Below are 15,228 nucleotides of genomic sequence, written 5' to 3'. Positions count from 1 at the left end.
GTCGTCTTCTTATTTTGTATCACAATGACCTTTCATTTTGTATCACAATACTCTTCAATGACCGTCTCTCACGATCACTAAACATACATTTTCGTCCGCGTTGTGACCTTTTCCGCTTTCCCTGTATGCGGTATAAATCTACAATGCGGTGCGTCTTGAAACACCGAACACTTCGGTTAGTCTGATTACTGAAGCACTCACCATGCGAGCACCAGGAATTTTTCCACGTCCGACATAATGCACTCACAACTACACAGAACACTTGTTTTCTGAAGCGACTGACACTTGCAACGTGTGCAGGACATTCCACAGGGGCCGTTCGCAATTAAATACAACAGTGAAACCTACAGGTCTGCATTTATGTTCAAGCGCGCGTTTCTCACAGTGTTCCCATTTTTGTCAGACTCGCGTAATTTGTTTACACGTTCTGACACCCCTTCTCCCAAGTGAAACTATGCCATAGCGTGTGTTACGAATCGGAGCTTGGAGAGATTCCATACCCACCGATATACGTCTTTTTCTTTATATCTCTAGTTTTCTGAAAACCCGGAGGTACTTATGAGTAATGCTATACAGACGCTAGAAGAGTAATTTCTTCCACAGATAAACCTCGGCTTCCAAAGACGACTGCTTGTTTCACCTACAGCTGCGTCCATGCGATTGCTCTACATTGCATTCCAACTAATTGTTGAGACTCAATCGCTTTGGCAAAGATCTAATCGTATTTTACATTTCGTAAAGTCCATAACTTAACGTTAAGTATTAGTTGACACTCTTTGCAGCAGGTTCATATTTTGTAGATCTGGATGGACGTCATTACAGTTTTTGGTTACCTCTTTCTCATAAGAAACCTTGTCATCTCCAAACCATTAGGGTTTGTAGCTTAAAATTTTACGACGAGAAAGTTATATCTAAACTGTAACGACGCTATTATCCTTTCCTGCTACATACTACAAATTATTCCAGTGTCTTTGGAACAGCCTCTATAATACGTCTGTCTATGCGGTAATAGCAAATCTAGGTACAGATTCCGGAATAACGAATTTTCTGCACCAGATGTCTGTTTGAAATCTGACACTTGTAAACACCTGTCCATAACTTGTAATGAATCGTGCATGGAGGATGCAATCTGACATTGGGTAATCAGTGGTTTTGAAATTAGTGCCAGTAACCGCGTACAAAGCTATTTTGTTCCACGTTGCACGTTGTGCATAAACTCATCTGAACTAGGTCTAGATTAGATTTCTGCTAGAATGGAAGTGGTAAAAGAGCCTCCAGTGATCATCTAAAGGCCCTAGAAAGTACGTCAAAATAAAAAAAAAACTTTCAGATACATACAGTAGTGAGTTCGGTCCTCACTAGAACAAGCCAACTATCACTTCCAGCCTACAACCAAAAGTTTTTGCGCATGCGTAAGGGAAATATTCATAACTTGGCGCAGAAGTCGCATGCACCATCTTTTGCTAATATAACAATGACCGAGCGAGGTAGCGCAATGGTTAGCACACTGGACTCGTATTCGGGAGGACGACGGTTCAAACGCGTGTCCGGCCATCCTGATTTAGGTCTTCCACGATTTTCCTAAATCACTTCAAGCAAATGCCGGGAGGGTTCCTCTGAAAGGACACGGCCGCCTTCCTTCCCCGTCCTTGTCTAATCCGATGGGACCGATGGCCTCGCTGCTTAGTTCCCTCCCCCAAACCAACCAACCAGAGGTCACATTTATATGAGTCGCCTACATTCAATGAATGTAATGTAGAGGGACGATCCTTATGTTGTGAGCACATCCTTAACCGTCGTTTAAAAGACTCTGTAGCGCACAAAAGCAACAGCCTTCCACAAGAGTTTAAAGACGTTATCGAAAACGCTCGGCAGGTTGTTTTTTGCCTTTGGATGCTTTAGTACACTCAGTTGTATTGTCACAATCTAATTCACGCAAATAAATACGAGCAGAAAATTTAAATATGGGTGACTGTGTCGTGGTAATTTTAACTTACTTCAATGAATCTTAAGTACAAAATAAATGTCAACGTTAGCAAAATACATGCTCGTACACTTTACTGTGTTCTGCACTTTTTGCGGGCAGAAGGATACAAACATGTGTAACTAATTATGTTCTCCTTGTTTTATCCCAAAGAGGGCACATGTGTGACTATCTGATTGTCTTATACAGGCTGTTACAAAAAGGTACGGCCAAACTTTCAGGAAACATTCCTCACACACAAAGAAAGAAAATATGTTTGTGGAGATGTGTCCGGAAACGCTTACTTTCCATGTTAGAGCTCATTTTATTACTTCTCTTCAAATCACATTAATCATGGAATGGAAACACACAGCAACAGAACGTATCACCGTGACTTCAAACACTTTGTTACAGGAAATGTTCAAAATGTCCTCCGTTAGCGAGGATACATGCATCCACCCTCCGTCGCATGGAATCCCTGATGCGCTGATGCAGCCCTGCAGAATGGCGTATTGTATCACAGCCGTCACAATATGAACACGAAGAGTCTCTACATTTGGTACCGGGGGTTGCGTAGACAAGAGCTTTCAAATGCCCCCATAAATGAAAGTCAAGAGAGTTGAGGTCAGGAGAGCGTGGAGGCCATGGAATTGGTCCGCTTCTACCAATCCATCGGTCACCGAATCTGTTGTTGAGAGGCGTACGAACACTTCGACTGAAATGTGCAGGAGCCCCATCGCGCATGAACCACATGTTGTGTCGTACTTGTAAAGGCACATGTGTTAGTAGCACAGCTAGAGTATCCTGTATGAAATCATGATTACGTGCTCCATTGAGCGTAGGTGGACGAAACTAAAATGAGCTCTAACATGGAAATTAAGCGTTTCCGGACACATGTCCACATAACATCTTTTATTTATTTGTGTGTGAGGAATGTTTCCTGAAAGTTTGGCCGTACCTTTTTGTAACACCCTATATACCTAAAGGAGAATGCACGAATACCTGAGGATGTTCTACATGCTTTATCCACAACGAGGATAAAGGCATTTACTTTTTATCTGACCACGATATAATTGCACTTGGCTCTGAGCACTATGGGACTTAACATCCGGACGTGTATTTCGTGAAATTTTATTGTACCTGTTGTAACTGCGTTTCCTACGACGATTTACTCTTGCTGGTACTTACTATATATTGGAAGTCTATATACAGTATTTGAAGATGAACCACGGTCCGGCCGTCTTTCCACCTCAAAAACAAATGAAAATGTTGTGAAAGTTCACGACTTAGCGCACTCTGATAGCAGATTTACAAATAGGGAGATGGCTTATGAACTTAATTTAAGTTTCTATGCAGTTCAGTCAATTTTAACTGAAGATCTGAACATGCGTCGAGTGTCTGCAAAATTCATGCCAAAAGTGTTGACAAGTGACCAGAGACAATACAGACTTGAAGTGTGCCAAGAATTGATTAATCGGACTAAAAATGACCCAGATTTGTTAAATAGGGTAATTGCAGGTGACGAATCGTGGGTATATGATTCTAAAACCATAGTGCAGTCCTAAGCGTGGAAGACTCTAGGTTCACCACGACCGAAAAAAGCACGGCAAAGTCGATTGAAGGTGAAGACAATGTTGGTGATTTTTTTCGATTCTTCCGGTATTGTGCATCGTGAATTTACTCCTGGAGGACAGAAAATTAACCAGGAATACTACCAATGTGTCCTTGAGCGTTTGCACGAAAAGGTGCGGAAGGAAAGGCCTGCATTGTGGAGAGACAGGAGTTGGGTGCTACACCATGACAATGCTCCGGTCCATCGTGCCCTCTCCGTCGTTGAATTTTTGACCAAATTGAAAATTCATGTGCATCCACAACCGCCATATTCCCCTGATTTGGCCCCTGCGGACTTCGGCCTGTTTCCTAAACTGAAATTTTCACTGAAAGGGAAGCGATTTGACTCGATTGAGGACATCCAGGCAAATATGGAGAGCGTCCTTAACACACTTTAGGAAAAAAATTCCAGGCATGTTTCCAAAAGTGGAAACACCGTTGGAATCGGTGTGTTAGACGGGGACTATTTTGAAGGAGATGCAACACAGTAGCAACAGGCCATGGTAAGTTTACTAGATGAAGTGTATGATGGACAGAGACATTCAGTATATGTAAGTACAAGCATTACTCACGTGAATCCCAAATTCCATTCCAGGTTGTCCATGAGAGACCACGTTGTGTAGCCGATCACTGGAACTTCGTCCGTGTTCACAGCTTCCAGGAGAGCTCCCAAGAAACCCTGTAGAGCAAAAAAAAGTATTTAAAACTAATATGAGTTTGAGAATGGCAGATCTTAAGTTGGACTACGGATCAGGGCAGTGAGTGTTACATACGATGTAGTAATTGATCCTGTCAGTGTCGTTACGTCCTCCTGAATCCTTCCAACCATTCTCAGTTACAATTATCGGGTACCCAGGGTATTCATTAGCAATCCAGTTCAACAATCTTCGGAATCCAGAGGGCGATGCCTGAAAGAAAAAGAAAATATTTTATGTATAATTTCCCCATTTTCCTGTCTTTTTAAGGCTTGTGAGTGACTGATGTGAACACTGGAATCATTCATTTTTCTTTCAGCGTAATTCATACGCTCACAATGTGTCCCTAGTTCTCTCTCCATTTTGTGTGTGTGTGTGTGTGTGTGTGTGTGTGTGTGTGTGTGTGTGTGTGTGTGTGTGTGCTCTCCTTCCTTAGCATTTGTCCTACATACTGCTGGGGTCCGATGTTTTCGCTCTGTCTCCATTTTATCTGATCTTGGGTCTGATCAGGGTGCTATCTTGCATGTAGGGCATCAAGCCATCACTGCCTAAGTCGTCGTACTGGCCTTTTACCACTTACTCTCAAACTAAGACCAGTCTTCGCAATCATCGATGCCTCCAATGTAAGAATATGACGGATTTTTCTCGTCTGCTATTGGTGCTATTCCATGTAACTTAAGAATGTGCTCATTTGTGACATGATTTTGTTGTGGTAACCCAGATCCCTGTCTGAGCATCTCTGTTTCCACGACAGCAAATCTTCGTTTGTTGAAAGCCAGCATTCAGCACCACCCAGTGCAGCTGGACAAACTACAGATCGATGTGCTTTCGACTTGAGCCTATCTAGAATCTTCCGACCACAGAGTGCTCCAGTCACAGAAAGCCACTTGAGCCACGTGGTGCTCACGCAGGAAGAGATTTCTGCACTGACGTGTCCATCAGCTGCAGTTGTAGAGCCTGGTAGTTGTCGAGAGGCCAACACCATTGATTATGATGGTATCCACCTCACGATCTGTAGTGAGATACATCGTTTTCTTTATGTTGAGAAGTAGACCTACTTCCGCAAGGCGATAGTTCCGGGGCTGGACACTGCATGTTAGTGGTACCTTCAGAGGCCAGTAGCACGTCGTTAGCGTACAGAAACTGGAAAATCGCCCCATAGACCGGCAACTGTGTCCTGCTCTTCGGGTCATAGTAGAGACGTCTGACCCATTCTACTAATTCTTCAGGCACTCCATGCTCCCACAAGGCAAGCCGAAGAAATTCGTGTGGCTCTCGGTCACAGGATTTTTCGAGGTCAAGGGAAGCAAAGTGTAGATGCATTGACTTCGCACGGTGTTCTTCAATAAGCTGGCGAGCAATATGGATAGCGTCTGTCGCCCCACAGTCCTTCACGAATCCACATGGACTGATAATCTGTCGCATCCTTCTACCGATGATGCGTTCAAAGACCTTCATTGTACGTTATGGACGGCGCATTGGACGACTGTTGCTGCATTCAGCTGGCATACCCTTCTGTCTCCAAACTGGGACTGTAGTAGTTCATGTCCAGTCAGCTGGAATCCTTCCCTCTTCAGTAATTTTGTTGAAGAAACCTGTCAGCCATTCGACTGAATCGCAGTGCTTTAACTTCCACAGGTCTGGAGGTAGATCGTCTGGTCCAGTCACCTTTTTTTCATTTTATGCAATGCTTCGAACTTTCATTTTGGGCCTTGTACAGGTTTTATTAAGACCATTTAGAAACTCCTCATTGGAAATTTTTTCAACCTATTGCACCAATCGATCTGCTACTGAAATCCTATCGTGAATAAGTGAAAAATAAAATCCGTTCATATATAGACAGAATGCGTGGTACTTTAATATATGGTGTAAACAGACAAAATTTACTAAATTTTAGATTATATAGAGTACTTAAGAACAAAACCCTTTTTTATATGGCAAACATGTCACACGTGCACCGTTTCTCTGCTAGCGATCCTTAAAGGCTTTGGCGTTAGTGATACAGCGTTCAAAGTGCCTTGTGATGAGTATTGCTTCAGAGGTGTTACTGAAAATGTCGTCCATTAACGGTACTGCACAGCTGGGGGAGAGAGGTGTTTGCTGTATGAGACTCTGATAGCCCCTCTGGTTGTTTTTTGCTTGTTAGACAATCATTAGCAAACAGATGCCAATTACGCATTAGCCCTTTGAGTTCCACCTGCCATGTGCCCGCTGTTCGCCGAAAGGGATCGGCGACCCCTCAGTCACTGAAGCATCACGGGTTTGCATATGTACAAGGCGTTGCCTCCCCGAACTGCGTGGATCACTGCAAGGACGACAGGCAGCAGGACAAGCGCCACAAGAGGTCCTCCGTACCAGGGACCTATTTCCTCAACCGTGTCACGTCAACGGAACTGCATCGGCACGAATTCCTCCGCGCCCCGGCTATATAGAGCAGCGCAAGCCAATACATCGGCATTTCGCTTCACCGGAGCTCTGGGCCGATTTGTGTGACAGCTCTTAGTAGCCCATCAGCACAGAGCCAGGTCGAAACCCATCGCACCGGGACCTACGACTTTCCAGTCATATCACGAGATGTACCTGTTGGCCAACTACGACGAACGTTCAACGTTCGTCTTTAAGGATTATCAGTGGTGTACTCTTCACGTTCCACTACGTTCACTCACAGTGTGTTCCAGGCAGATGCCTTTTAGTGTCTCAGAAGTTTTATTTTTTTTTAATTGAGAAGAGTTTTCCTTTGTTGTTAAATCTCTCTATTGTCCTCGTAATAAATACTTGTTCCTGTTTAGCTGTGTCTTATTATTTCTTGTCGAGCATCTCATGGGAAATATAGCACCATCAGTATTAAAAATAGTAATTATAAAATTTGTCACATAATTATTCTTTATTACCATTGCAAACAGCAAATAGAAGACTGAATTAGCTAAAAGTAAACAATCAATTGTCTTGGAGGTGGTAGCAGCCGGAATAAAACATTAGTTTTTTCACTGAACTAATCTTTATGATCATAGTAAGCGAGGCATATAAGATTAAACTTGCAAAAGGTAAACAATCAGTTGTTTTAAGGCGATGGTTTCGCATTGGAACCTCTGAGACATACAGTTTTCTACCACTCATCGTTTCATGTGATATGTTTGAAAGCAAAGTCGCATTTTTGCTAGACAAACCCCCATATCTCGAAACCTCCATGAACTCTAAAGTCTAGAACAAATTATAGTCCTAAATAACAAGCAAAAATGGGCCTAAAATTTAATAAATTTTGTATGGCAACTACACACTGTCCCAGTGGCTTCATTTCGATTATACTCATAAAAGGAGTAGTACATACCGAAATTTATGTTACGATAAATCGGATACTCTTACTTCAACTGTCAATGATCTTCTCAATATGGTCGCTATAAGGAAAACTGCTTGTCAGAATCTCCCACAATCACGTAGCACGATCTCTGTACCGACCGTTGCTTTGAACGCTGCTACAATGCAGTTCCTCAGTGTACCAGTAGAGGTGTGTCATGCAAAAGCATCGGTGGTTTCAGGCGAAAGGCATTGGTACTTAAAAAGTTAATAAACTAGCCGTTTCACGCAGAAGCCACTGGGGCTCAAAGAGTTAAACGACGACGTTTTCGGCAACGCGTCTAAAGCAGTATTCATCACACGGCAGTTTGAACACCGTCTCTGAACATCACTAGCATCAGATTCTTCACAAACCCCTGCGCACTGGTAACATTTACGTCACATATGAAAGTGTTTTTATCTCCTACAAATGCTCCAAAATTTTTTATGCGTCGTTCTTTAAACCCTGTACATATGCGGTGTCCCATTTATCTTGACCACCACAAATAACTTTTCGTTCAGAAGTAAAATAAAAAAAATGTGTGATACAAGTGTTGTTTAGCTACAGGGGGAGAGTACCCTGCATGATTGCCTTTGCCCGTTGCAAAGATATGAATAGCAGTACGTCTTTTTTTAATAGCATCTTATACTTTTTAATCGGCTACACGCTTCCTGTCTTCAAGGTCTTATTCACGTAAACATGACTTTGTTGCAAACCGTAACACAAAACTAGCGTTGAGTGGCGGTACACGGGGTAACGCCATTCCACTTGTTGCAGGTGACAGTGGACAAACGTTAACACAGAGAAAATGCACGCCGATCATTCGGTCAAGCGTATTCAGTTGAAGATTAGTGTGACTGCGGTGTACACCAAGAAAGAGAAGGAGAATGCAAGTTATAAGAACAGAAACTTTTCTTACTTAAAATACAGATACTTGTAGTACAGTACTGTAGTAATTTTGAACGGTAGGTTGTTACAGTAGGAAAAGTTCTTTGTTAAAAACTGGGTTACCATTACTTTCTTTTTCTCGTGCTTGAAGACAGTAGTAATGCTGCTCAGGCAGAGGAACTCTGAGAGCAATATCCTGACAAGAATGAAGTTAATTTAGCTGTAACAGAGGAAAAAAATTATTAACTTACTTTTGCCTGTTGAAAACCTACTGCCTCCATGGCTATTACTAACTACGTTGTCATTTTAAAAAATGCAGTATTTATTGGTTAAAAACAGTCTTGGTTGCAATTTTAGTTTTTTATTTTTCAACGACACGTTTCGCCTTATTTAGGCATCTTCAGGTAATCTTTTCTAGATGGACGCGAGAGGCACCAAGATCTTCATAACGCGTTCCGTTTCACAGGAGCGAGTAAAAGAGTATTATTTCGTATACTTATTGCATTCATAATATCTTCTTAGGTTTTATATATACAGATTTATATCTCGTAATACTGTGCTATGATCTTGTCAAAAGACAAGTTTAAAAGTGTTAAATTTTACTGTATCTCTGTTAAATTCCGCCACAGAAAAACAGTCACTAAAAACAGTTTTAAATTCGAAGTGACGCTAGAATACACGTATAAATAATATTCCTTCCAGTTAAGCGCACTCTCCAACACAACTGGGGGAAAGTTGCTTGACGTTACCGCCGCAGTCGACAAGGAACGTTAGAGGGGGTGCATCCGTCACTGGTTTACTGTCTTGTCGTCGTCGTCCTCTTTCCTGAGATTTTGCCAGCTTCTACGTGTAGTTGGTGTTCTTTGTGATAATGGAGGGCGCTGAAGCCACAGTTGGGGGCAGTGGGAGCGCCCCCCGCCGCGCACCACGTCCCGGGGGTTTCCAGCTGCGTTCTGGGCGGAGCAGCTTCGCCACATTCGCCCTTTTGTCCCGCTCACACATCTTCTTGCTTCTGTCTCTTGATCTTCTTGATTACTGGATACAGTCGGCTTCATTGGGATTTGTCTTTTACTTCCTTCCTCTTTGGGAACTATTCCGTGCTTGATGCACAATGGATTGAGGGATCTATGACCACGTAATTGATCCCTTCAACCCATCAATCCACCCATCCTAAGACGTCTGCCCATTTTTTTCTGATTGTGTGTTACATTTGACGAAATATTTTGATTTAAAAAAAAAAAAAATGTATCTCTTTATTCATCATTAATATTTATACAAAAGAACCCACTACCTTAGTGATTAGTGGGTCGTAGCTAATCTATATATATAATACATATTCAGCAGCTAATTCACAATGTTATTGTATATTACGCTATGTTAGTTATTGAAGCTACAGACAGAATAAGATAATGGGCAGACTACAGCTAAAATCTACTTACTTAATATTTCCTACTGGTTAATTTCTAACTGCCTGCAGCGTTACAGGTGTGTCAGCATAAATATAAACCTACTACTGTGGCCTTGCTCATCGAGCTAATCCCGATGAGCGTGCCCCTGACACTGGGCTGGCCAGGACTGTTTGTCGCTGCAGGTTCCTAACTTAGTATCTATATCTAAAGCTACAACTATTACTAACCTACGTCAATTCCGGTGCTTTGGTCTTCATTCGGGAACCCCCATCCCCCTAGTCCTGCACGTGGCGGATTGCAACTCATGAAGTCGACCAGTCCACGTACAGGCGGTATAGGATGAGGGTAATTGTCGCGTTCGGTAAAATGTCACTAATCGTGAACTACCCTCATGTATCCCCTAGTGGGACACATTTGGTGAATGTCCTAAACGTGTAAATCACTCAGATATGCCGTTAATACTTTCCGTGAAACCTCGTCTGCCAATTTGTTTAAAGTTTCGAAAGTTTCTTTTTTGTCTTAATAGGTCGTATGTATTATTGTGCGGAAGTTGTTGTCTCAGCGTCATTGCTACATCATCGAAAAGGGGGCACTCATAAACCACATGGTCGGGAGTGCCCTCCGAAGCACCACAGTCACACTCGGGTGTAGCCTTTTTCCCAAACCGACACAAGTATGTCGGGTAGGGCCCATGACCAGTGAGAAAGTGTATTAAACCCCGCGTTGGCTCAAAGTACTTTATCCCCAACCTTTCTTTTACGTCTGGCAAGAACTCAAAGGTTCTTCTGCCTGTTTCATCTGTTTCCCAAGACCTTTGCCATAGGTCCTCGCCCTTTCTACGTATTTCTTTCTTATCTATTACCGGTATTCCCATGATGTTTTCTGTTTTCACGTTGTTCCCCTTTTTGACCCAGTACCAAGCCGCTTGTTCACGAATTTTGATATCTAAAGGACAGAGCCCCATTATTACTAAGAGTGCACTTCCTGGAGAAGTTCTATACGCCCCTATGGATCTTAGAAGCATGTTTCTCTGTACTCTTCTCACTGCCATGGCAGGCATCACCCTTGTGAGCCTATGTGCCCAGACTCCCGATCCGTAACCCACTACTGATGCTAATATACTGTTATGATACAACTTGATTAGGTGAGGTGGAAGATGGAATCGTTTATGACCGATTGATATGAGATTGTTTAATAATTGTAATGCTTTTTGGGATACGGACTCAATGTGCTTTCCAAAGTTCCACCTTTCATCGATGATGACGCCTAGGTAGCGAGTCTCTTGTCGTCTTATTACTGGTGAGCCTCCTATTCTGACTGTAGGGTTCCTCGCCAGCTGTCCTTTCAGTAATAAGTAAGTCGATTTGGTCGGTGCGATCGTCATCTTAGTATTTGTGCACCACAGTTGTAATTCGGTCATCGCTCTGTCTATTTTTGGTTCGATGTCTTCGCGGCTTCGGCCGCCGACCAGCAAGAGGAGGTCATCCGCGTAGGCTATCACCTCTAGCACATCTTCACTCTGTTCTAATTTGTCCAAAAGTGGTTCCATATGGATGTCCCAGAACAGGGGACCTAGTACGGAGCCCTGGGGACATCCTTTAGTTATGGATTTTCCTACTCTGCCGCTAGGGGATGATAGCCAGACCTCCCGCCCTTCACAATAGCTCCTCAGGCAACCATATAGCGACCCTGGACACTCTTTCTCCCGCAAGCAGGAGAAGAGCGAAGGCCACCACAGGTTGTCAAAGGCGCCACTGATGTCAACCATGATGCCAACAACGTACTTGTATGGGGTAGAGTCGCAGACCTCGGCCGCCAGAGCGATCGCATCAGTTGCCGATCTGCCCGGCCTGAAGCCGAACTGCCTGCCACTCATCCCACACAGCACTCGGTGTGCAGTCAATCTGTCAGCTAGCAGTTTCTCAAATAATTTCCCAAGGATGTTCAATAGGCAAATTGGCCTATACGACTTAACATCCGCTGGGTCCTTGTTGGGTCCCTTTTTTATTATAACAACATTTGCCTCTTTCCAGATTTTCGGAAATTTTTCTTGTCTTAGGCATTCATTGTATAACTGGGTTAATGGTGCCACCAGTTGAGGTGCCAGGAACTGCACCACCTCCGCCACAATGCCGTCTGGGCCTGGGGCTTTTCCAGTTTTCATTGCTTTAATATGGCCAGCCACCTCCTCCTCAGAGAAGGGGTAGACCGCTCTGTCGTTATCAACTCTGTCCATATCTTGGTTTCGTAGCTGGGACTGTCCCTCTGTGTCGCTGGCCTCATCGTCATCAGGCAGCAGGGACCGGAGAAGAACCTCGGCAGTCTCCTGCCAAGACTCTGTCATCCCATCCCCGCGTCTAACTGTTGATAACATCATTGGGGACCGGATCTTTTCCCTCACTAATTTATAGGGTATTCCCCATGGGTCCAGGGCCAGCTGGTCCATCACAAACCTTTCCCAGCTACGTAGCCTGACTTCTTTTAGTTCTTTTTGAAATTCGTCTTTTGCCTCCCGGTATAGCTGTAACCATCGCTGTTTTTCCCACCAGACGACACTGCGCTGGTAGTGCCTCCTCAGCCTTCTGACAGACTGACGCATTTCCTGAAGTTCAGCTGACCATGGTGACGGGGAGGCCGCCATGGCTCTCCTCCTGGTTGGAACAGCTGCCTTGACCGCTCTGGTTATTGCGTCTACCAGTTCTTCGGCCCGCTTGTCTATGTCCAGGTCCTGTCGTGCTTCACCTTCAGGCAATGGAGGTATGTCGCACTCTCTCGCTAGTCTCTCCCAGTCCGCTCTCTTGAAGTTCAGTTGCAACTCCCACCCTGTGGCCCAGTGACAGCCTCCGTTTCCTAAGCTGAACATTATTAGATTATGGTCGCTTGTTGTCGCATTCTCCTTTACTTCCCAATTCTGAATGATGTTAGCAGAATTTGGTGTAACTAACGTTACATCTATATTAGTGCCGCGCCCCCCTCCCGCTGCATAAGTGGGAGGGTTGCCAGGTCTATTTGCAACCACAAGTTGCAGAGCCATAATCATTTCCTCTACTTTTTCTCCATTTTCATCTCTTGTGCCACTGTACCACAGGGGGGATTTTGCATTTATATCTGCTGTTATTATCAGCTTGCGACCTCGCAACGCCGTGGCTACTCTGGTCAGGTGATCCAAATGTTGTTCAATATTATCCCCGTATTGGAAATACATGTTTATAAAAGTTATAATTCCCATGGGAGCCTGTACCTCCACGACGTTGCAATGAGTGGTGGAAAATTGTTCAAGTGTTGTTGCTCGTATGGACTGATTGGTAATGACAATTGCTGCTTTGGGGGCTTCCCCGTTACAAGCTATCTGCCATGTAGCGGCTGCAAATGAGAGTTTTCCAGCTTGAGAGTACGGCTCCTGCAAGCAGAGTACGTCAAGCCTCTTCTCCTCCACCTCTCTTCGGAGCTCCTGCATCACGAGTCTGCTGTTATGCGTATTCAACTGTCCAACAGTTAGTTTTGTCACTATGGGAAGTAAGTATGTAATCTGTCTTCAGGCCATGTCTTGCTCCAATCAAAGGCGATTCGACCATGAGCTAGGACTGATTGAGTATAGATGTCATTCAAGTCAAATTTCTCCCCACGTCTGTCGAACACTTTCTTAAGTAAGTCCCGCAGGGCCCCGAAGTCGGTGGGAAGATTCACTGACTTTAATTGTATCCTGTCTACAGCCTCCATTACCGAGAAGGTGACCTTTCTTCCGTCTTCGTGTCCTACCCGGACCACATGTCGTAAGGCAGTGGTCAGGATAGCCGGCTGCTCCAATCTTGCCAATTGCATGGTGAATTCTAAATTGGGATACACCCTGATCGGATCTACAGGCGGTAGCCTGATTACTGGAGTTTCTGCCTCAGTTGGGTTGGTGCTGGTGACTGTACTTTCTTGAAGAGGTTCTTTTGTTTGTTCAACTTTTTGTGCAGGGGCCCGGGAGGCCGCTACCACTACAGGATGCTTCTGCCGTTGGATGTTGTTGTTCGGCCTTTCTCCCCGATTTAGGGGAGGGGGAGCTGTGTTTCTGTCCGGAGGATCGGTTTGTATGCCTCTGTCCACCATAAAGGGATCTGTTTGTATTTCCTTCTCAACTGTTGTGATGCATAAGGTGCCCGAAAGCGACCTTAGAAATTCTTTAAATTTATTAGCTCTCACAGCATCCCTCCTTCTCTTACTCGGGGACTTGTGTTTGAGCATCCTGTTAGCTGTGCTCTGCTCAGCCATAGTCGATTCTTGAGATCAGGCGTTGTTCAAGCATCCGGTAAGTGGGGCAGTTCCGTCCCGTGGCACCACAGGATTTCTTCCCCCGATTTTTACACGGAATGCAGACCCCTGTCGTTCTGCATTCCTTGCGGTTGTGACCACTTTCACCGCATCTGGAGCAAGCCGACCCCCTGGTACAGTGCCTCAGAATGTGGTCCAGGTCGCCGCAGTTGTGGCAGCGAGGTACCACGATATAATCCCTTGTGTTAATGGCATGAAAGCCTACATATAATCTGCCCATTGATCTTATTTTTTTCCATAATTGTGCCGAGACCTCAGCCACGTGATGTACCACATCGCGATCTCGAGGTCCTGTTTTGAACTTCAGCTTAAAAGAATTTTTAAATTCTTGCTCATTGATATCTTCAAAATTCTGTGATCTAACTGTTTCATGAAGCTCCTCATTGGTCATAATCGTGGGCACATCGTATAATATTATTAAAGGGTTTCTTTTTCTGGGGGGTTCGCACTTAACAACTGCATTTAGTTTTTGATTGTTTAAGAGTTTCTCCTTGTCCTCCTCACTAGCGGCTTCCACAATAACTGAGTTTCTACTGGGTTTTACTCTTTTGATTTTGATCTTATCCTTCACTGGGTCTACAGTTTTAGTTAGCAGCTCCTGTATTTTCTTAACGCTCGTATCTTGGCCAGGCAGGGTCCTCAAGAAGACTGCCGTGTCTGACCGTTTAGCGACTTTTTCTATTGTGTCCCTTGTTGAGGACTGTTTAGCTGGCGCCTGTGCAGCCACAGCCGCCCAAGTCTTACTAGGTTGTTTTCTTAGTCTTTCATTTTCTTTTGTTAATTCCAATACGCGGCCTTCCAGTCTTGCATGAGCTATGGCCCATGCCGATAGCTCATTTCTGATCGTATTAAGAGCCGCTTGACTAATTTTACCATTCTTAACATTTTGCTCTAAGAGCATGGTAATTCTTGCGTGTCTTTGTACTACGCTCTCATCATCTGCCTGTCCCATCCCGTCCTGTGGTGAGGGTACAGACATCATAGAAGCCCGTAAAGGCGCACTCGTATCAC

The 15,228-nt window shown here is 44.2% G+C and overlaps 1 protein-coding gene across 1 annotated transcript in view; it reads right to left on the bottom strand.

Annotated features, from left to right (window-relative positions):
• Positions 1 to 4,142: 4,142 nt before the first annotated feature.
• Positions 4,143 to 15,228, bottom strand: part of LOC124805033 (myrosinase 1-like) — a 62,739-nt gene continuing 51,653 nt past the window's right edge. Inside the window, exons 9-10 of the mRNA XM_047265453.1 lie at positions 4,348 to 4,482; positions 4,143 to 4,253 (exon numbers count right to left, since the gene is read on the bottom strand). Of these exons, the coding sequence (XP_047121409.1) occupies positions 4,143 to 4,253; positions 4,348 to 4,482 (246 nt within the window). The remainder of the gene's footprint in view (positions 4,254 to 4,347; positions 4,483 to 15,228) is intronic.

Source organism: Schistocerca piceifrons, chromosome 7 (genome assembly GCF_021461385.2).
Source record: "Schistocerca piceifrons isolate TAMUIC-IGC-003096 chromosome 7, iqSchPice1.1, whole genome shotgun sequence".
Lineage (NCBI taxonomy): Eukaryota > Metazoa > Arthropoda > Insecta > Orthoptera > Acrididae > Schistocerca > Schistocerca piceifrons.
The sequence above is the reverse complement of the archived record's forward strand: the minus strand, read 5'-3'. Positions and strand labels throughout refer to the sequence as shown.